Raw genomic sequence first — 22,911 nt, 5'->3', positions numbered from 1 at the left:
CTGAGTGCCACCAGTTCCACCAACAATCAGGCACATGTCCAGGAATACATCGCCAACCTGTTGAAAACCGCCTTCCCACATCTGCAGGAGTAAGTATTCTGCAGCCTGATCACAAGAACAAAAATTCACTTAATTGAACTTTCTTGGGGTTTTTTATTTTTTTTTATTTTTTGGAAAGGTGTTCTTATTAGTTTGTCTTGTATGATTGCATCTTTACATTTTTAATTTAGATTATACAAGTAAATTTTCCAGTTGAGAAATGATTAAGAACATGTTTCAAATTTCTTCTGAAACGCTTAACAGGAAAGACATGATCACAGACAGATGTGCAGTTACAACATAAAATCTATATATATTTGTTTCCCCTGATTAGTGGTCCAAGCCCGACGAGGGCTGAGTACAGCAATGCTTGGTCCCCAGTTCACATCGGGGCTGTGAACCCTATTGTTTTCATTCAGTTGTTGTTGTTATTATTATTATTATTATTCAACTAAATGCAGTACTGGAGCCTAGCCCATACAAGTTGCAGAGGTACCACGTTCAGAACTAGTACAAAACCCTGCACATAACTTAGACAAAAAAATTGATCTGCCTGTAGGTGGTGCTATACCAACACATTTGCATTTTGTCCTATAACTCCCAAACCATAGATCCTTTATTCAGGTGCCTTATATAGGTGTGTTCACTGGCTCAAGGTGAATCGCTTGAATTAGGCCATGCCCATTGCTCCAAGGTAGTTTTTCACAAATTAGCAAAATATGCAAAATTGACTTTTTAAGATGCAACCCAGACCTTTACTCAGATCAAACTTTGAGTCTACTCAGAAGCTTACGTTATTAAAATGAGCTTCATGGGCCTTAACCTACCTGAGAAATAAAGGACACATGACACAGGAAGTGGGACTTCCCTTTGTAACAGTAACTTTGATCTGCACAAACGTTATGTGGCCGATGCAGAATCATACAGAGGCAGGATGATGAAAATACTTCTGTTTGGGCACTAGGGTGTACCATCAGCCTCTACAATTTATATCTCAAAGTTCGCGTATTGGAATTGCACCAAATCTGACATGGACATTCACACATCCACAGATTCCTTGGAGTGTGGCAAATCTTCTGATATAGGCCACACCCATTTGTTTTTCTTTTTTTAATGAAGTGCTGCAAAATATGTAAAACCTTCCAAATCTATCTCATTCCAAGCCATCACTTCAATCAACACCAGTCTTTGTAAGTGCAATTTGTGGACCATTAGGACCTAAAGTTATTAAAATGAGCTTGGTAGGTCAAAAACTGCCAACTTTATAAAAGAGAACCTACTGCAGGAAGTAGTTAAACGGCAAATCTTGCATATCTGCCAAACGTTACTTGAGATAACATGAAACTTTGCACAATGATACATATCTGTGAGTAAAGTCTATCTGCCAAATTTGGTAGGCGTAGGTCACTAGGGGGCACAACAAATGGAAAAAAAATTTGACTTAAAATACATGCACTGAGTTACATTAAGTTCACTTTGTTGTAATTGTGGATCACATCTGAGGTGAAGACTACATAAAGTGGGCAGGCCTTATTATGCAAATGACACTCGACTGACACTCCTTTATGCTGTTGTGTGCTGGCGAGACGGCATAGAGAGAGATGCTGGCACTGAACTGAAGTGTCTCACAGAGAATTACCCTGTACAGCAAGGGGCAGGGGTATGGGTGCATGTTTTCTTTGCAACAAACAACTCCAGTCAGTTAATCATTGAAATCACCTGCTGGAGTGGGCAGTTGTAAAGAAAACCTGCACCCTCTCGGCCCTTTCTGGAAAGAGTTGAGTACCCCTGCCCCCTGCTGTACAGGATGGTGAGAGTCACAGCTGTTAGTTAGTGGATGTACTGAAAAAGAATGGAATGGAAGTTTGTTCTCCTGACTGCAGACTTTGCATGATCGCACTGTCCCCCGCATTGCTCTACAGGTCAGGCCACACTCCAACGTTTGCAATGTTAGGAGTTGCATGGCCGCAGTCGGGGCTCGGGGGGCGATCCCACATACAGGGCTTGGACCCTGTGTATACCTGTTGGCAGGTCGAGTTAAAGCTGGACTGAAAACGGAGACTGGTTAGGACAGACGTGCACTGTTTGTCCTCTTGCCATGTTTGTGAAATTAACCTGATAACACATTAAATGGGCTTCTAACCATTAGACAACACCTCTGAAAGGTTTTGTTGCATCTCCTTTGGGAGACTTAAAATGCATTCTGGGTTAGAAATTGCTTAAATTCAGTAGATAATATGATGATGTAACTCTCTGGGACTTTGTGAAACCTGGCGAAGAACCAGCAAGTGTTCAGCTCCTGGATAATCAGCTGTAATGATTTTTGTCTTCAGCGCTCAGGTGAAGGTGTTTGTGACGGGACTGTTCAGTCTCAATCAGGACATACCTGCCTTCAAGGAGCACCTGAGGGACTTCCTGGTACAGATAAAGGTGAGTCTATGATGTGAATTTCTACTGTCCAAATGCAGACTGGGAAGACCTTTATGACATCATAAGACAGCGCGAGCTGCTGTCATCTTCCATTAGAAGATGATTCTAAAGGTATCGCCGCTCAGTCACTGTAGTTTATCAGTTAACAAGTATTTTCCTCTTATGAATGATCACGTGTTGTGAAACAGTATTTGTTGGCAGATGGTTTTATGTGTTAGCAGGCTTTGTGTTAATCTGCAGCAGACACCTTATCAAATCGAATGGTTGCACATGTTTTCTGCTACATTTGTGTGTTTTTGATGCAGATTTTTTGGAATTGTATTATGCGCTAGTTATGGTTTGTGGCCTCTCTTGGCCACCAAAGCCGTCTACACCTGGTGAGCAGCATGGAGCTGACACTCAACTCGTGCACTTTTGCAGGAGTTTGCTGGCGAGGACACAACGGACCTGTTTTTGGAGGAGAGGGAAGCGGCTCTGCGCCACGCTCAGGAGGAGAAGCACAAACTGCAGATGTCCGTACCCGGAATCCTCAACCCGCACGAGCTGCCGGAGGAAATGTGCGACTGATGCCGTATGGACGAGAGCTGTGAGATCTATGACTGAATGGAACAAAGAGTCAGGCGGATGCTCTGTGGGCTGCGACCAAATCGGTGTAAATGAGTATTGATCCTTTAGCCTCAGTGCAGATTTTTCTTTTCCCATAAACACTTGTTTTATACAGATGAATGTGCTGCGTGTTTGCTAATTAAAGCTTTATCTTGGACCCTGAATTTTTTTTTAACACTTGCGTGAAGTGTCAGGAATTAAAGGTTATTTTTAAAGTCTCATTATACGTCTCCATGAACATTTGTTAATATGTAAGATATAATGTTTAGACCCAGTTTGTTTCAGAGGTGCCACATGTGCAGACTGAACATTGACTGGGTTAGACATGTACCTTTTTATTTATAATGCTTGTTTGGTCTGTTTATTACTCTTTATTTTAAACGGTGTGTGAACGTCAGCTGGCTTGCACTGCTTTTTTTAATAGGGTTAGACAGGTGGATTGTGCAGATATTCTCTATGTAAAGCAGTCTTAGAACTCTCATGATATAAAGTTGGCTATTTTTGCACTAAAGCGTGTGTGTCCTGTTGTGATTTGTACACAAACATAAGGTTGTTTTTTTTTTTTTTTTTTTTACGGCTTATTTATAAGGGGATGTAACTTTAAAAATTCTTAATGAGCTTTCTCAGAGAAAATCATGCAGAAAAAGAGAAGTTGGCTGGATGACCATCACCGATTTCCATGAAACATTCCAGAAGTGAAGAACAATCATTTAAAAACTTGGACCCATAACGCTTTTTCACTTCATAAAACATTCTGAACAACTTTAGACAATTTTTTAAAGTGATCCACTTTTGGCCATGCTTGCCATCTCTACATTGAAATATATAGTAAAAAAAAAACGGTTTTGAAAGTGAATTTTCTCAATGCCTGTATTGCTGTTTCCTGTGTACCAGAATTTAGGAAATGTATTTTTATAAATGTTTTTAGTGTCTAGCATGGCATATTGCAGTGTAAATTTGCAAAGTGACCTTTTCTGAGGAAATGTCAAATTCCCTAGTTAATATCTTTAATGAGCTGTCTCAGAGAAAATCATTCAGGGGTGGCTGGATGACCAACTCCGATTTTGATTAAAATTTTCACCATATACCCTTCAAGTAGATTGATTAGGAATGGCAAAGTTAGTTTTCCATCTGTTAGTTTTGGTCAGTTCAAAAGTTGATGTCAAAATGGCCTCAGATTGTGTTACATTAAAAATATAGTAAAAATGGCCAACTTTGACATCAGTTCTCAATTCTTGACAGGTAGAAAAAGTGAGTGTGCTTCCTCATTCTTCAGAATTAAATCAACACATATACGTACATTTGATGTTTATGTGTGCTAAACTTTGAAGCAGTCATCCCAATCGAGGCAAGATGGGTGTAGGCTGCAGCAGGGTCTGTCCCGTGCAGCCGCGCTTTGTGGTGGGGGGAGTTGGAGCGCTGCATCCTGTGCTGCACAGCCTCTTGGAGTGGCAGCGCGGAGGCCTGGTGGGGGGGTCAGAAACACCGTGTGTGCATAAAGTCTGGAGTTGCCTTGACAACAGCAGGCAGTAAGGGAGGGCAGATAAAATTAGATTTATTGGTCCCCATAGGGAAATTTGTCTTCACCGACTACAATACATTGTACATAACAAGACAGACAGTAGCACATCACAGGACAGACAGCAACAATATCACAATAGCACAGCACAAGATAGATAACACAGACATCCACAATAACACTGATAACAGTAACAACAGCAATACAATGGCAGACAGACTGGTCCGTGGGGCTTGCTATTAAGGGCCGCTATAGCTGCAGGGATCAGGCTCCTCCCGAGGCAAGCCCACCTAAACCTAATGCGTCTGTATCTACGCTCTGAAGGAGTGGATGAGTGGTGTCTTGTACTATAGAGTTTGCGATATGAATAATGGATCTGTTGTTCAATTCTATGAGGTTAGAGAGTCCGATGATTTTGGCAGCTATGTTTGTGATGCGTGTGAGTTTGGCCCGGTTTGTGACAGAAAGCATGGTAAAGAAACATGAGGAACAGTACAAAATAATGGGTTGAATGATACTTTGATAAAGTAACAACAGCAAGTGGGGTGCAATGTGTAGTCCTTTGAGTTTGTGGATGACTGACAGTTTTTGTTGGCTTCTTTTTTGAATGTCCTTGGTGTGCTGATCAAAGGTGAGTTTATTGTCCAAAGTTATTCTGAGGTATTTGAAAGTGTCCACTGCCTCAACTATTTGTGTGTTTATGATGGTGGGAAGCTGACCAGAAGTTCCTTTGTTTTATTGACATTTATTTGGAGATGATTGTCCATACACCATTTGGTGAAGTGAGTGATTGTGTTGTGGTAGTCCAGGGAGGATGATTTTCTGAAAGGAGTGCGAGGATGGCTGTGTTGTCTGAATATTTGATGTATGATATGGTTGGTGAGATGCATAGGCAGTCATTGGTGTAGCGAATGTACAGGAATGGGCTCAACACACATCCCTGTGGGACCCCGGTGTTAATGGTAAGTACAGAGGATGTGGTTGAGCCCACCCTCACTGCTTGTAGTCTGTGAGAAAGTTGTGGGTAAGATGGATCAGATGGGGGAATGTTGAGATAATAGAACTTCTGGATCAGCAGATGTTTCTGTAGGGAGTTGAAGGCGGCGCTAAAGTCTACAAGTATCCTAGCAAAGTTGCCTGGAGAGTCCAGATGCCGGAGGAGGAGGTGCACCAGGCAGGCCACAGCATCCTCTGTACCTCTTTTTGCCTTATAGGCAAATTGGAGGGGATCCAAGTGTGGAGTGACAAGTGGAAGAATGATGTTCAGCCAAGGGGAACCAAATGCTTCACCCATGCTGTTGAACTCCTTCTGGAGGAAAACAAGCATGGCATTTTGACCTTCAGTAGCTGATAAGGCTGCCATGTTTTGGGTTAGGCAGAGAGATACAGAAATTTGCGGCTCTTCTGACCATCAAAATCCAATTTATGAATATTTCCTGGTCTCCAACATCTTCCTTTGCAAGGCAGATGTTTGCTCTGAGATGTTTTCCAATTGCATTTCAGTTCAAACGTTAACGCAGTCTGAGATTGTACCGCCTTGCTCACTTTATTAATCATGATGGACAGACTGGGGTTGTTGTTCTGGTAGCAGCCATCTTGGCAATTTCCCAGTAGGTCAGGGCAGCACATAACCCAATCAGCCCCAGCCCTCCTACCATAAAAGCAAATAAGAATAAATCTTTGATGTCTTCCACAGAGAGTGGTGCCAAGCACGCAATGCGCCACTTCTCTCAGGCGTTGAGAACATACCCCGCAGGATAGGTTTCATCTGGGCATGCAGGGTCCCCCAGCCCTGATTTCCTTGTGTCAATAGCATTGATAGACCAGCTGATCAATTCCATGGTTATTCCAAATATTGCTTGAAGAATTCACAGTCTGGCAAAGTTGGGACTTTTGAAGGTTGGGGCAGAGATAGAAAAACACAGAGGAGAGGAGGAGATGCGACCGGCCTCGCCAAAGTCCCAAGCCAAACTAAGAGGAAAAAGACCATCCAGATTGTTACCAGCGCAAAGCTCAAAAGCCAGCATCTGTAATGGTATGGGGGTGTGTTAGCACCCATGTCACATAGGCAACTTACACATCTGTGATGGCACCATCAATGCTGAAAGATACATCCAGGTTTTGGAGCAACACATGCTGCCATCCAAGCAACGTCTTTTTCAGGGATGTCCCTGCTTATTTCAGCAAGACAATGCCAAGCCACATTCTGCAGGTATTACAACAGCGTGGCTTCGTAGTAAAAGAGTGCGGGTACTAGACTGGCCTGCCTGCAGTCCAGACTTGTCGCCCATTGAAAATGTGTGGCACATTATGAAGTGCAAAATCCAACAAGGAAGACCCCGGACTGTTGAACAACTGAAGTCGTACATCAAGCAAGAATGGGATAGAAATCCACCTACAAAACTTCAACAATTAGTGTCCTCAGTTCCCAAACGCTTATTGAGTGTTGTTAGAAGGAAAGGTGATGTAACACATTGGTAAACATACCACTGTCCCAGCTTTTTTTTAAACGTGTTGCAGGCATCCATTTCAAAATGAGCAAATAATTGCACAAAAACAATAAAGTTTTATCAGTTTGAACATTAAATGTCTTTGTGGTGTATTCTATTGAATATAGGTTGAAGAGGATTTGCAAATCATTGTATTCAGTTTTTATTTACATTTTACACAACACCCTAACTTCATTGGAATTGGGGATGTACTGCAGATGTGAGGATACAGCTAGGAAGGTACTGGATGTGACATCTGCACAGTGGAAGGAAGACAAGGAGACTTGGTGGTTGAATGAAGATGTTCAGGAAATAACAAAAAAGGTTGGCAAAAAAGAATTGAGATAGAGAGATGAAGACGGGAGTACAAGGAGATGCAGCGTTAAGGTGAAAAGACAAGTGGTAAAGGCTAAGGAAAAGGGCTATGGCAAGCTGTACATGAAGCTGAACAGTAAGGAAGGAGAAAGGGACTTGTATCGATTGGACAGACAAAGGGACAGAGCTGGAAAGGATGTGCAGGAGGTTAGGGTGGTAAAAGATCCTGATGGTAATGTGCTGACAAGCGAGGAGAGTGTGTTGAGAAGGTGGAGGGAATGTTTTGAGGAGTTGATGAATGAAGAAAATGATAGAAAAGGCTGAATGATGTGAAGACAGTAAATCAGGAAGTGCAGGAGATGAAGGATGAAGAGTGGGAAGTCAGTTGGTCCAGATGACATTCCAGTGGAAGTGTAGCAACTTGCTCTGCATTGTGGTGTGTTTTTGAGTCCTCCCAGTGGCTCCCCTCAGGACGCGAACTCATGCTGTCTTACATGGGAGGTGGACACCCTGACAGTCGGCCAAAAACCCAGGCTCTGGCATGAATGGCCAGAGTATCCTTTGTCGAGAGAGTGAAGCTATTGTCCACCATATGGACAGTGACTTCTGCTGGCCTCTGTCATACTCACCCCTGCCCTTGAACCTCACTCCCATCCAAGTCACTGCATCAATGTTGTGATTTTCTCTGCATTATATTGTGTTTTTGATTCCTCCCCCTCACTCCCCTTGGGACGTGAACTCACAATCTCAGGCATGGGATGCAGACACTCTGACCAGTTGGCCAAAAACCCAGGATCTTGCCTGAGTGGCCAGAGTATCCATTGACTGTTTGGTGAGTGAGGCTATTGACTACCATATGCACAGTGACTCCAGCTGGCCTCCATCACAGAAGCATGGAAATGTTTAGGATAGACTGGCAGGAAAATTTTTAACCAGATTGTTTATTAAAATCTTGGGAAGTGAGAGGATGCCTGAGGAGTGGAGACAAAGTGTGCTGGTTCCTTTGTTTAAGAACAAGGGTGAAGTGTGGAGCTGCAGTAACTACAGAGGCATTAAGCTGACCAGCCACAGCATAAAGTTATTGGAAAGAGTAGTAGAAACTAGGCTCAGAAAACAGGTGAACCTCTGTTTGCAGCAATATGGTTTCATGTTGAGAAACGGCACTACAGATACAATGTTTGCTCTGAAAGTGCTGATGGAGATGTATAGAGAAGACCCGAAGGAATTACATTGGGTGTTTGTGGATTTAGAGAAAGCTTATGACAGGGTGCCAAAAGAAGTGTTGTGGTATTGTATGTGGGTGTCTGGAGTGGCAGAGAAGTATGTGAGGGTAATGCAGGACATCTACAAGAATAGTGTGACAGCGGTGAGATGCACAGTACAAATGACAGATTTATTCAAGGTGGAGGTGGCATTAGACCAGGGATCAGCTGTGAATTCTTTGTTCACAATGGTGATGGACAGGTTGATGGACAAGATCAGATAGGAGGCTCCATGGACTGTGATATTTGCTGATAACACTGGGATCTGTAGTGAGAGTAGAAAGCAGGCTGAGCCTGCAGATGTGGAGATATGCTTTGGAGAGAAGAGGAATGAAAGTCAGTAGGAGCAAGAGTGAGTACATGTGTATGAATGAGAAGGAGCCCAGTGGAATAGTGCAGTTACAAGGAGTAGAAGTGGTGAAAGTAGATGAGTTTAAATACTTGAGATCAACTGTCCAAACTAATGGAGAGTGTGGTAGAGAGGTGAAGAAGAGAGTGCAGGCAGGGTGGAGTGGGTGGAGAAAGGTGGCAGGAGTGATTTGTGACAGGAAGATATCTGCAAGAGTGAAGGAGAAAGTCTACAAGACAGTAGTGAGACCAGCTATGTTGGACGACTTAGAGACGGTGGCACTAACAAAAAGACAGGAGGCAGAGCTGGAGGTGGCAGAGCTGAAGATGTTGAGATTCTCTTTGGGAGTGACGAGAATGGACAAGATTAGGATTAGGAATGAACATATCAGAGGGACAGCACAAAGTCAGGAGAGACTGAGATGGTTTGGACATGTGCAGAGGAGGGACCCAGGGTATATAGGGAGAAGGATGCTGAGGATGGAGCCACCAGGCAGGAGGAGAAGAGGGAGACCAAAGAGGAGGTTTATGGATGTGCTGAGGGAGGACATGCAGGTGGTTGGTGAGATGGAAACGGTTGACCTGCTGTGGCGCCCCCTAATGGTAACAGCTGGAATGAGAAGAAGAATGAATATATTTAGAGACTAGAGGTAACTTGCTTTAATAGCAATCATGGACCTCTAAAATGCCCCCTGCTAACTTAAAAGTCAAATGATGTAATTAAGTGTTGAAATGTGTTTTCTTGATCTCCGTAGTTTATGAATGTTGTGCAGAAACAGTAAATGCAGCGAGCTAGGAAGCAATATGGCTTTGTGTCGCTAGGTGTCGCCACTCTCGCACGCTGTGGTCCTTGACGTGTCGACGAATCGAGTTCCACTGCAGAGATCGCGAGACTCCCGGGAAAAGCCGAACCGACGAAGGAGAGCTGACGAAAGGTTGCGAAGTGGCAGCACGCCGCTTTGTCGCTCCACCTCCTTTTCCCAACATGGCTGCTGACTCTACTCTCTCAGGTAGCGCTCAGATTGGAGGCTGACTCGGTTTCTATCATCCGTTGCCTCTCAAATTTGGGTGTTTGGCCACTTCGTTTGGATGCAAATCACGATTTGCTCTTTGTTGTTGGCCCAGGGCTGATTTAGTGGAATAACCTTCACCAATCACTCCCCGCAGCGGGCCGTTTCCCCCCACAAACAAGCCAACAGTTTGCGGTGCCATGGTTTGACCCGCTATTCCTCTCCATTAACAATGTGTGAAAACTGCGCCGAGCTGGTGGAGGTTTTAAATGAAAGTAAGTACACAAAAAGCTGGCTTTATTCGCAGCTCCGAACAGCTGCTCGGTGTGAGCAGTTAGCACCACGGATAACTGGCTAGCTAGCTGCAGATAACTTTGTGTTGCTTCTTCTTTTCTCTCCACATTGTGCACCAAAAAGCAGTCGAGATGATGACACTGCTGCCGATTTGATCGTCGACAGCTTGGTGGTTGTTTATGTCAGGTGGTGCTGCATAAAAACTGTTTTATCCATAGAGTCAGTTTTGGGGCCTTTCTGTCAAAACAGCACAACTTAAGCTAGCAACTGGAAGGAGCTAGCTCTCGAATTGTCTTTTGAAGATTATAATGTCGATCTTTGTGACATTTCTGCTGTTTGTTTGCTGCGCTTGAATATATTGTTCCGGGTAAAGACGGCGAAGAGACGCGGTAGTACGTGATGTTTGTGGCGTTAACAGTGGCTAAGTTAGCCGGTGCGGCTAGCTGACTTTGTTTGATGTGTTTGTCAGTTAGCTAGCTGTCCACTCCCATTGTCTCACCCTGACTGTCCTGAATGTCCTCTTAACTAACATATAACCTCCTCTTCATAACCACCATCTGGTGGAGTCACAGTTTGTTTTTAGGGATCTGATGTAAGTTTAACTGCAGCTAAACTTACTCAGAAATAAACAGTGATTTTAAAACTCTTTATTCACTGTAGCTTCTCAGTGTATTTTAATGTAATCGAGCCTTTTGTGTGTTTAAATCCATCAGACTGATCCTTTAGTAGCACCTAAACCATTATTTAACCCAGAGAAAAACAAGTACTTTGACACTGGATTAATATAAAAAGTGTAATTTTTAAAGTTTTGGCTGTTTAATGTGAAATGTTTGGATTTGGTGTTTCATGTCTTATTTTAAACTGCTTTCAAACTGTTCACAACAGCACTAATGCTTTTTAAAATGCCAGAAATATGATGATTTAAACTGGACATCTAATATTTTTGTGGCCTTTTAGCTGGATCTAACCGACTGTAAAAGCATTGAAAGTAGAAGCGATCTATAACGCCAAGTCAGAAAAAAATTGGGATGATGTGTCAAATCTAGGCTCACGTTTCCCATCTGCCTTTTGGTAAATTGCAGCTGAAATTTGGCATGTTATTTTAAGAAAATTCTCCTCTGTACCACTTCATGAAGCTGTGTAACTACTGATGTAGCTGACAAGAGTTGCTCTATGTACAGTTTCTCCAAACACAACCAAAGGAACCTATAACCTCCTTCAAAGTTGTCTCAGTGTCTTGGTGGTTTCCTTCCCTCGTCTCCTTCCAGCCCAGTCACTCAATTTTTGAGAACTGCTTACATGACAGATCTACCACACAGTACCATACTGTTTGTGTTTCTTAATGATTAATGTAAATGAAGTCCAAGGCATATTCAGTGACTTGGAAATGTCCATGTGTTCATCCATTGACTTATCTAAAGAGAACTGCTGCAAAAGTAATGATTTAATCTTACATTTGAAATTAATTGCTCCGGTCCCAGCTTTTTTTGTGGGGGGGTATTGCATGCTTTAAATGCAAGAAATGATGTGTATTAACAAATGGAATGAAGTTGACCACATGAAGCATGAAATATTTTGGGTTCATTCACACTGTCTGCAGTGAAATTAAATCAAAGTAAATGGAAGGATCATTGTGGTGTGTTTGCATTTTACAGATCATACAAACTTTTTTATGATTTGGGGTTGTAGTTATAAGACAATTAGTGTGTCAGTTTTGGCCACGAAGACCCTGTGATTAGCAACAAGGCTTTATAAATCTCCTGCAAACAAAAGGTGGACTTTAAATGTGCCTGCCTGAACAAGCCCAGACCCAGTCTCATTGTGCTAACATTACATTAATACATAAAACAATAATGGCAAATTATGTTTACAGTTACCAACATGGGTCAAAATAAATAGGCTCATGGGTCCTGATCCGTATCTGTCAGAATCCAAAGATGAATGTGCAGTAGTGTTTAAATGACAGAGTGACGGAGTTAAAAAAAGCTGTTTGTGAAGTTGTCAATATGAGGTTGTAATTTGTAATGTGCTGTTAGTGGTCAGCAGACCTGTTGTGTTTGGATATTTTCGGAGGTGGGTGGTCCGTGCGTTTTTTTGTTTGTTTGTTCTTTTGCTTCTTCTTTTTATTTAAGTGGTCTTTGGTCTGAAAAAGTTTGAGAAACTCGGCTTTTGAAATTGTGAGCCGAAATTATTTGTAAACAGTAGGGTAATGGTAAAATAGATGAATAATTTCAAATTTTTCCATTTTGATTGTCTAAAGCTTGATGGGCTTTGAGAGCACAGAATCCTCAGTTCAAATCCTCGTCAGATCAGAAAATCAGTGAGGGCCCTTGGTCAAACTCCTTAATCCCCAAGTTGTTCCTGGTGTGCATTTGAGTGCCTTGCATGGCAGCACTCTGACACCGGTTTGTGAATGGATGAATGTTCGGGTGGAGGAGTGCTGAAAGAATGCAGTCCATTTACTACCCATTAATAAAAATGGCACAAGGAAAAAGTAAAGGTGTAATGTGCCAAATGCAGCTGATGAGGAAAGTACCATCAGTAATCACAAGCCAAAAGCTGAGTCACAGAATTGGAGTGTTCTCACACTTTGGCCAAGAATTGGTGTTGGTGTACTGATGACTTGCCCTTGTAGAAGATGGAGCATAATGTCCAAACCTGTGGAGAATTGGACTTGTAGAATTCTGCTGGTAGATCACGTATTGTATTTGTATTTCATCACAAACTGCTATAGACAAGCACACGGTTTCACCGCTGAGCTGTCCACGCTGCGTTACCCAGCAGGCTGCTGTTGGCTGTGACGGCTCTGTCTGTGAGATTGGCAGAGCCATGTGCTCTGCATGGAGGTGACCTTTGACCCCAGATTTGCAGTAGTATGTGTTGGCCTGAGACAGAGTGCTCTGTAACAGCAGGGAGCGTGTCGACCTCGCTGCCAATCTAAATAGCTAAATAATCAATTAGAACTTACCTCCTCTGAAGGAAGCAAAGATGTTTCAGCTTTAATTATATTTGTCACGATACATCGCACTTCTCTGAATATCTGTCATTGCTCCAGTTTTGCACTGACTATCACTTCTTTCATTTATGTATGAGTGACAGGTTTCTTTGAAATCACTGTGTTAATTTTAGACAAACTTTTAAAAAATGTTTAAAGTCATCAAGCTGCACGTCTGTTTTACCGTTGCACAGGCGCATGTCATGAATTCAGCATCGTCTTTAACTTTATTTGAATTTGATCAGCTTATGTGATGTAAAAAGCAGAAAGTTTAATGTGAGTTCATCAGTGGTCTCCAGACTGTTCCAGAAAGGGCCAAGAGGGTGCAGGTTTTCTTTGCAGCCACTGACTTCAGCAGGTGATTTCACTGATGAACTCATCCCACCTGTTCAAAGGGATGTTAATCAGTGAAATCACCTGCTGAAGTCAGTGGCTGCAAAGAAAACCCGCACCCTCTCGGCCCTTTCTGGAATAGTTTAGAGACCACTGATCTACATGTTATCTGCTTTGACCTCTAATATTTCGTGAAAGAAAACTAAAACTGAAAATCCCGCTAAGACATTTTTAAGATTGTTGCAGTAGCGGAGACTTCCCAAGGACGTCAGACACATCTGATTGAAAACGGAACACTTTACTCCAAATTACATGCTGCAGTTACAAATAAAAGAGTACAGTATAATGAAAACAATAGTCTCTGCTGCCAGACTCACTGGCACACTCGTGTTATCAAGCTAGCGATCAAACTCACACAGGAAAACAGACCATTTCCTGCTTCAAAATAAAACATTTCTTGTTAACTGTTTCAAAATAAGCATCAAATTACCAGGTTAATGTGGCCTGGGAAAGGGAAGTTTTGGGTCTCCTGCTGGAGCTTTTGCCCCCGTGACCTGTTTCCGGATAAGCAGCTGAAGATGAGATGAGCATATCATTTAATTATTTTAATCTTCAAACAAACCATAATAATTCAAAACAAAGATTCAATGCAAATTTAACTAAAAATGCAAATTTCAGTTGAGGATTTTTCACATTTCTCTCACTGTATTTCTGTGTGAATAATCTGCTTTTCTCGTGTGTCTGTTTAACAGTGACTCACAGGCTCACAGACTTTCTACACACTTTGACATTTTTTTTCCTCTGTGCAGCTTTGAAACATGTTTAGTTTCGTGACAGTAAGAATCTGTTGTTAAGTTAAAACTGACGGCCACGTTTCTGCCACTGTAACTTAACTGGAGTTAAAGTTTTCCTGAAAGTGGTTTTTAATGTGTTGCTGTTCAGTATCTGATGCAGACGGCAGTGATGGCGGCTTCCAGCTGAAGAAGGAACATGCTCTGCGAGTTCTGGGTTACATCAGCTCCTGGACACAGAGGTCAGTGCTGTCGTCAGCAGCATTATTAGTATCGTTATTAGTATTGTTGTTGTTATTTTTAAAGTGGCGTCTTCCTTTGTCTCCAGGCAGTGTCTCTGTTGCTTCAAGGAGTACAAACACCTGGAGGTCTTCAACCAGCTGGTATATGCACTCATCAACTTGGTTATTGCCCAGATCAGTTGCCTACGAGACCGCCTGTGCAGCGCTCAGGAGCACACCCGTCAACAAGGTGCGTCAAAGGCTGAGGAGGCAGGATCCAACTGGAGCGGCAGCGGCAGCGAGGGTGCTTCTGGGCTCCTCCCACGGCCGTCCTCACCTGGGGAGGATGAACCTGTGAATGTAGAAAGGGACTCTGCTGAAGAGGACACAGATGCACCTGACCCCAGTCAGAATCAACCCCAGACCCAGGGTGACGAGGCCAAACAGTCAGGTGAAGACCAAACTGAAGTGCCAGGGCCTGGGGAGAGCAGGTCTGGGGGTGGTGGAGATGACGCTGGAGCTGACGTCAGAGATGGCGACGGTGCAGACCTGTTTGGCTCCTGGACCACAGAGGAGAGGGAGAAACTGCTGCTTTGTGCCGCCAAGATCTTCCAGATCCAGTTCCCCCTGTACACAGCTTACAAACACAACACCCACCCCACCATCGAGGTACAAATGGGATCTTCATCAAAACCATCGTTTTCCTGGACGTGTGTGACCTCTGAAACTCCGTTGCTCTGTTTCTGTTGATTTTTTTTCTTTTTTTTTTTTCTTTTCTCTAGGACATATCTGGTCATGAGAGCAACATCCTCGGCTCCTTCTGTGATATGAACGTAAGCAGTCCGCCTCCTTTAATTTGACACTTTTTTCCAAGTCTCCAAACCTTTTCTGCTGCTGCTGTGAGTTTGTTAGCGTGATGCTAATCATCTCACACAAAGCTCGTGTCAAGTGCAAAGTTAAAGGTGAAACCCATTTAAAAAAAAAAATCCCCACACAGTTTACTTTATGTTGGATTCTAGTTGTTATAAAGATCTTTGTTTTTGTGGTATATCACAGAATAACAGCTGATGTTATTGCTGGTAAAGTGTGTATTTGGGGCGGCGGGGGGTCATGTCAGATATCACAGAGGACATGCAGCAGGAAGCACAAGATCGAGGTCCACAGGTCATGATGAGTTCAGCAAAGTGGGAACTCAGAAGTTCTTACTTACACCTAGAGAAATGCTTTTAGTGAAGCAGTGATCAAAACCTAAATCTCCACACTGGCTTATTTCTTCAAATCAGGTTAAAAAAAAGTGCAGACGTGTGAAAACGGTCGTACTCTGTCCAGCAGGTATCCAGCAAAACATTTGTGTAATACGTCCAGATTTTATCTGTAGTTTCTTCCAGTGGCATCTCTGATGGCCCACATTTGTTATCTGTATCCATTGCTGTCTGTCAGGTTTAATTTTCCTTTTTAATATTTGGGCACTTTCAGTCATAATTAAAGGCGTGCTGTCGTTTTTCAGCTCCCACAAGCTAACAGTAGCACACGTTTCTCAGCAGTGGCCTTTGACTGAACGGTACATGTTACCCACGTGTTCATGATTCCAAAACTTTCTAGATAAGCTACATTTTTATTACATTTGCAATGTACAGTGGCTTGCAAAAGTATTCAGTATTCCCCATGGTATTTCATGCATTTTAATTTGTTTATGGCATTTCAGATACAAAAAGTAAATTAGGCTTCTCAATATAAAAATTTCAAAAATAAATCTCTACAAGTTTATGTAAATTAATTAAAAATATAAAAGCCAAGATGATGGGTTGCATAAATAATCAGTCCCTTTGGTATAATACCTGTAAATAATCAGTTTAATTGCCAGTTTTTTTCAGACAAGTCAGGGGATGGATACATGAACATTTCAAAGTCACCGAATATGTCTTGAACTTTATTTACATCAATTATGAAGAAATACAAACAGTATGGCACTCTGTGGTCAATCTGTGTGGAGTAGACAGTTCTCAAAAACTGAAGAGTGAGGAAAGCCACCAAGACACCCAGGCAACCTAGACAAAGTTACAGGCTTCTGTTGCTGTGATTGAAGAAATTGTGCACAGTGCAAGTTTTGCATTTTGTATCCACAGTTATAAAACTTCATGATGAAGTGAGACAGAGGAGGGTTTTCTTTCACCAAAACATCAAATCTAGGCTTGCATCTCAGATGTACCTTCTGGCAAATTGTAGCTGAAGTTTTAGGTCTTCTTTTTAATAAAACCCTCCTCTGTGCCACTTCATCATGAAGCTGTATAACTGGAGATACAAAATGTAAAATTTGCACTGTGCACAATTTCTCCAATCACAGCCACAGAAGCCTGTAACTTCTTCTAGGTTGTCTGGGTGTCTTGGTGGCTTTCCTCACTCTTCAGTTTTTGAGAACTGTCTACTCCACACAGATTGACCACAGAGTGTCATACTATTTGTATTTCTTCATATTTGATGTAAATAAAGTTCAAGACATATTCAGTGACTTGGAAATGTTCATGTATCCATCCCCTGACTTGTCTGAAGAAAACTGGCAATTAAACTGATCATTTACAGGAATTATACCAAAGGGGCTGATTACTTATGCAACCCATCATCTTGGCTTCTATATTTTCAATTAATTTATATAAACTTGTAGAGATTTACTTTTAGTTTGAGTCTAAGGAAGATAATTTTAGATTTTTTTTATATCAAGAAGACTGATTTACTTTTGGTATTTGAAATGCCATAAACAAATTAAAATGTGTGAAATATCAAGGGGCTGATTACTTATGCAAGCCACTGTAAGATTTTGAATCCTTTGAGTGCTATGAAACAAAATTATAGTAGTGACTTATTTATTTATTTATTTTACATGTAAAACCTTCAAAGCTGTGACTCCTTTAATTATTCAGGAACATTGCTAGCTGCATAGAAGCCAGATGTTATGTGATGACTTTCTCCACAAATGATAACACAACTATTACACAAAGTAAATATAGTAGTACTGTTCGGTCTCATCTTACATGGATATATTTTTTGAGCAGTTCATGTTCCACTAGACCTGTAAATTAATTAACTTAAAACAACTGCATTAGTTGTTGCACTGAATTTAATTGAAAGTTAGTCCAGATGAATTCATTCCTTTTCATTGCTATCAGTGTTTGTCGAAGCCCAAAGTGACGTCCTCAAATGTCGTTTTGTCCACAGTCCAAAGATATTCAGTTTACTGACATAGGCCTGAAGAAACCAGAAAATATTCACATTTAAGCAGCTGAAATCAGAATTTTCACATAAAAAGGACTTAAAATGATTATCTGATTACCAAAATAATTGCTGATTAATAATTGACTACTCTTTGCCGCTTTAATGGGGATCTTTGTACTATCTCTAAACCCGAGAGATTATCGGTTCAGAAACTTGAAGCCTGTCTGCAGGTAAAAAATATGAATGTCATCTGAGGCCAGGGTTCATGTTGCTGAATTTCCTTTCACCCCTGGACTGGGTTGAACTTCGTTTTTGGACATTGTAGGACTAAATTTCTAGCGTCACAGGGAGAAATAGTAGATTTACACAAAAGACACGTAAATAACAAAGTGTTTATTTTTATTTTTTAAGTTGTACCATAGATTTATGGGCACAGATTCACCATTACTTTTGGGTTTTGATAATGTAAAGTGATGGAGCCAGGAAATTGATTAAAAAAAAAAAATTTTCCTTTTGGCAAATGTATAAACCCTGGTTTTCTACTTTATGCCCTTGATTCATCTGCTTTGATTTGTTGGACTGGTTTTATTGCTGTAAAGTTTAATGTTGTTGCCCCCTGTTGGCTAGGATGTGGAGGTGCCACTGCATTTGCTGCGTTATGTTTGTCTGTTCTGTGGGAAGAACGGCCTCTCACTGATGAAGGAATGCTTTGAGTTTGGCTCCCCGGAGACACTCCCCTTCCCAATTGCTCACGCCTTCATCACCATTGTCTCCAATGTGAGTCTCACAGCTAGCTACGAATGTTAATTCTGAAGTTCTAATGGTTCTGTTCATCGCAAGGTTTCCACAACATTAATTCCATGGGAACTGTATTTTTCCAGAATATGTGTGTGTGTATATATGTGTGACTGGTTGTGTGACTTATATTTATCAGCAACTTGTGAAAAAATACTGCATTATCTTCTATAGCCACAAGATGGCACCACCTACACTCGTGATACTGAGCTGATAGGGGTTCTGAGAGTCGCACTCCAAAGCAGGAGGTGGCACTAAGGCTGGGTTCACACGGCAGGATAATTAGGCTGATATCGGACCCGATCTTCCCCTTCCGACAATCTTAAGGATGCCCCGACAATCGTGATGACGATAAAGATAATCTTATCAGATATTCCTCCCGTGTGTGGTGTGTTAAGAGCACTCTGATCTGCTCGGATGGGCGTCAGGAGTGCTCCGATCGCAAATCGGGGATATTAAACATGTTTGATTTTTTTGGGCCCGATATCGCAACGTGTGTTGTGTCCTCCGACCACAAACGAGCAGCCTGCTGAATGTGACGTGCAGCCAATCAGAAAGCGAGGTGATGGACGTACGGAGCGGAAAATAAAATCAAAACAGCTGTTCTGACTTACCAGGTGGTCGCGCTGTCTCCACTCCTTTAAAGAACGCCTTTTTCTTTTTGTATCGTTTTTTCCCTCTGTTGTAAATAGTCCACAAAGTACCTCCGTTTGTTTACTTTGAAGTCACGTTTAATCTCGAGAGATTTTGCGAGATTTCCTGTGTGAACTGTAAATGTTGTGTGTGAAATCTGTTTGTGTGTGGTGTTGTTGTCCTTACCGTGTGGCTGCACACCACACACTGTACGGCCGAACCTGTTAGATCCATGATTTTTTTTATCTTCACATGTGTGGTCTCTCAGGTTTTGGAAACCTACAGATAATTTTAAAATCCTGTCATGTGAACCAGACTTAATGCACCATTAAGTTGGTCACAAACCACTGTAAAACAAGATCTGAATGAGAAGGATGGGCTGGGTCTTAAACAGTTAGTGAAATTCATAAAGCATGCTCTCAAACTGAAAGACCATGCACTTAAATAAAGAGAGGAAATAACCTAACCTTCATACTGCTCAACACTCCAAATATTGGCATTTTTTGAGAAAGCCACAGCAGCAACAATGAGGACAGTTAGGCTAAGGTAAGGCTAACTGTAATGTTTTAAAAGTAGGTGTATAGACATTTTAAAACAATGAATTCTATTTAGTGTGGTAAATATGCACAGGTTTAGCTCTGAACAGATGTTTGTTTTTTTTTCCTGTTGTTACGTGTGATGTGGATGAGGGTCTATCATGCCGGATTAGCGCCCATTGACAGCTGGGTGGCCTGAGGTGATGCATGTGAAGTGTTTTGTCCCAGGACACAGTACACACCTGGAATCAAACCCTGGTCTGGGAATAACATTTTTTTGTACAGTTCCACTTGTTTGTTGGAGTTATGCTGAAGTTGAAGGCAGCACTTATGTTCTTGACTTGCTCTTGAAACTTGTGTCTTTTAAATAAATGTTTTCACGTGGTTGTGGTTTACTGATTTGCCTCGTTTCTGCCTGTGTCCACAGATTAGAATATGGTTGCACATTCCTGCTGTCATGCAGCACATAATACCGTTCCGCACGTACGTCATACGGTGAGTTCATTCCACACACACGTCACCGGGTTTACAGGGCGACTAACTTTAACTCAGTTAAACCTCAGCAGCGGCTGGTTGATGAGCCGTTATATGGAGTCGTGTCTTATTAGCTGATGAAAGAATGTAAGTTTATTCTGGAACATTGAGATGAAAATATCACAGCTCTGATTGACATGTCTTCAGATGGTGGTTAACTTAACATAGTGGATAAAAATGAAATAAAATGATTTGAAAGTTCTTAAAAACTTAATTGGGTAATTAGTTAAATTGTCTTGTGTTGTCTCAAAGATAAACTTGCCAATATAAATTGAACTGAAATAAATAAATGCATATATATATATATATATATATATATATATATATATATATATATATATATATATAAATAATTGTTATGAAAACCATTTCTTAAACAAAGGAGACACGATTGAGAAATTAAGCTGCATTTCAGGTGTTAATTTGCAGTTTGTCATTATCTGGATTTAGCATCATTTTGTGACCAAAAACCTGTGGGGTGTTTATTTGGGGGGTGTCTAATGTGTGCTGGTGTTTTAAGCGAGCGCGCTGGGTGCAGTCCGGCGTTTTAAGCGAGCGCGCTGGGTGCAGTCTGGAGTTTTAAGCGAGCGCGCTGGGTGCAGTCTGGAGTTTTAAGCGAGCGCGCTGGGTGCAGTCCGGCGTTTTAAGCGAGCGCGCTGGGTGCAGTCCGGAGTTTTAAGCGAGCGCGCTGGGTGCAGTCTGGAGTTTTAAGCGAGCGCGCTGGGTGCAGTCCGTTCCATCTCTGCTCTTTCTCGTCAGTTACTGCACCTTACTCATTTGTCTTCTCTCTCCTAAATACCACAGTGCTTCACATTTTGTTGCTAGGAAGAGCTTCTGTTGCCACAGCAACAGTTGCCAGGCCTCCAGACAACTTCGCCTCACATGAACCTGGAGGAGATGGCAGATCTGGTCATGTGACACATGCAGGCTGATGCTCTGCTGCTTTTCCATCAGCAGAAATGTACAGTAATAGAACAAAATAATCGAGTTACTGTTCAGTCTTCATCATTGTTTTAAAACTCTGCAGTTTGCAGTTGATATTTTGAACATCAGCTTTCGGACTGCACCTGTCAGTTATTGTCATAACTGAGCGTTCCAGGGGTTTATCTGTAACTAATTAAATGTGTCTTCTGGTTTGTTGTGCACATGTGAAGTCTGATCAGTGACGGCTAACTTTGATACTAAAAATAGAATTTTGCACTGACGGGAAAAAAAACCTCATCTGGTAAAAGAAAAGGCATGTACTGGAAAAAAGTTTGTGTTTATTGAAAAACAGTATTGGAACAAAAAATCTCTGAAAAATAAAATAGCCATAAAAAAATATACATTTTAATTTTGAAAGGTTTTTAAATTTCTGACATTTTGCAATCTTATTTTTTTTTTTCTAAATGTCAGCTTTCAAGGTTTTGTTTTCCACTTTCACTTCTTTTTAGACTGGGGGAACCTCCCCACCACACACACACACACACACACACACACACACACACACACACACACACACACACACACACACACACACACACACACACACACACACACACACACACACACACACACACACACACACACACACACACACACCTCTTTTGATTAGGGGCTTGTTGATTACATTTTCGTAATGATCTGGATTGGTTAGCTTGCGTCTGTATCCACATATCTCTCAAATGTGAATCACATCTGGCTTTTATTATTAAGAATATATACGTCAAAGTAGAGTCTGCAATTTGTTCGTAAACTGTACTAGTCTCCAATTGGAGAATCTGCTGATTGAATCTCTGATTCTACCAAGCCATTCATTATCATGACAAGATGATATCTAGACATAAAATGACAGCAATACCTTACTGTGGAAATTAGAAAAATATCAAAATATCAACTTCACTTTAGAGCAACACCATGCTGAAGTGATAAGAACTTGTAATCAACGGAAACTCTACTAGTAGATTCTCTGATCAGAGACTCTACCAGTAGAGACTGTGATCACAGTCACTACTGGTAGAGTCTACCCAGTTCTACCCAGTCGCAGACTCTACTTTGACATATACAATTTTTAGAGTGCAGCACCAATTTGCTGACTTTTTTGTTTGTTCTATAAATTAAAAATGTTATAAAAAACTCCATTAAACAGCGGCAACAATAACCATGAGTGAAAAATGCAGATGATGGTCTTTTTCTGTTGTTGTTATATTTACATTATTGAATGTCTGTTGTGATTTCAATAAATACTGAGAGGCTTTTTCTTCAAATCCAGCTTTTTTCTTCTTTTTTTTTTTTTTTAAATTAGATGTTTTTTTTTTTTTTTTTTTTTTTTTTTTTTTTTTTTTTGCACAGTCCTGTAAACACACCAGTGCATCTCTGATAAATCCAGGTGGAAGATATGATTCGTTAGAAGAAACTGGAGCTATGAATTCATTAATAATTTCATTCTATCAAAAGTAATTAAAATTGCATTCTGTGACAAATAACTGTTTGAACAATCCAGATTATTAAATTTTTTTTTTTTTTTTTGAAGGCCATCTTTAACGGCGACATTCTTTAATGGCTGTACACA

The 22,911-nt window shown here is 41.3% G+C and overlaps 2 protein-coding genes across 3 annotated transcripts in view; both read left to right on the top strand.

Moving 5' to 3' along the window:
* xpo1a (exportin 1 (CRM1 homolog, yeast) a) overlaps positions 1 to 3,578 on the top strand; it is a 25,664-nt gene extending 22,086 nt beyond the window's left edge. Inside the window, 3 exon segments of the mRNA XM_034187706.1 lie at positions 1 to 89; positions 2,373 to 2,469; positions 2,890 to 3,578. The exon segment at positions 1 to 89 is cut by the window's left edge and continues 27 nt beyond it. Of these exon segments, the coding sequence (XP_034043597.1) occupies positions 1 to 89; positions 2,373 to 2,469; positions 2,890 to 3,036 (333 nt within the window). The 3' untranslated portion in view covers positions 3,037 to 3,578.
* A 6,388-nt stretch (positions 3,579 to 9,966) lies between these two features.
* Positions 9,967 to 22,911, top strand: part of usp34 (ubiquitin specific peptidase 34) — a 98,259-nt gene continuing 85,314 nt past the window's right edge. The window contains exons 1-6 of one of the 2 annotated variants that reach the window (XM_034189180.1): positions 9,967 to 10,293; positions 14,583 to 14,673; positions 14,760 to 15,321; positions 15,435 to 15,485; positions 18,490 to 18,639; positions 20,254 to 20,321. In XM_034189180.1, the coding sequence (XP_034045071.1) occupies positions 10,251 to 10,293; positions 14,583 to 14,673; positions 14,760 to 15,321; positions 15,435 to 15,485; positions 18,490 to 18,639; positions 20,254 to 20,321 (965 nt within the window). In that variant the 5' untranslated portion in view covers positions 9,967 to 10,250. The remainder of the gene's footprint in view (positions 10,294 to 14,582; positions 14,674 to 14,759; positions 15,322 to 15,434; positions 15,486 to 18,489; positions 18,640 to 20,253; positions 20,322 to 22,911) is intronic. The other variant, XM_034189181.1, reaches the window with a different exon arrangement.

This window comes from Thalassophryne amazonica, chromosome 15, assembly GCF_902500255.1.
Source record: "Thalassophryne amazonica chromosome 15, fThaAma1.1, whole genome shotgun sequence".
Classification (NCBI taxonomy): Eukaryota; Metazoa; Chordata; class Actinopteri; order Batrachoidiformes; family Batrachoididae; genus Thalassophryne; species Thalassophryne amazonica.
Note: the sequence above shows the minus strand (reverse complement) of the source record. Positions and strands in the feature narration are given on the sequence as shown.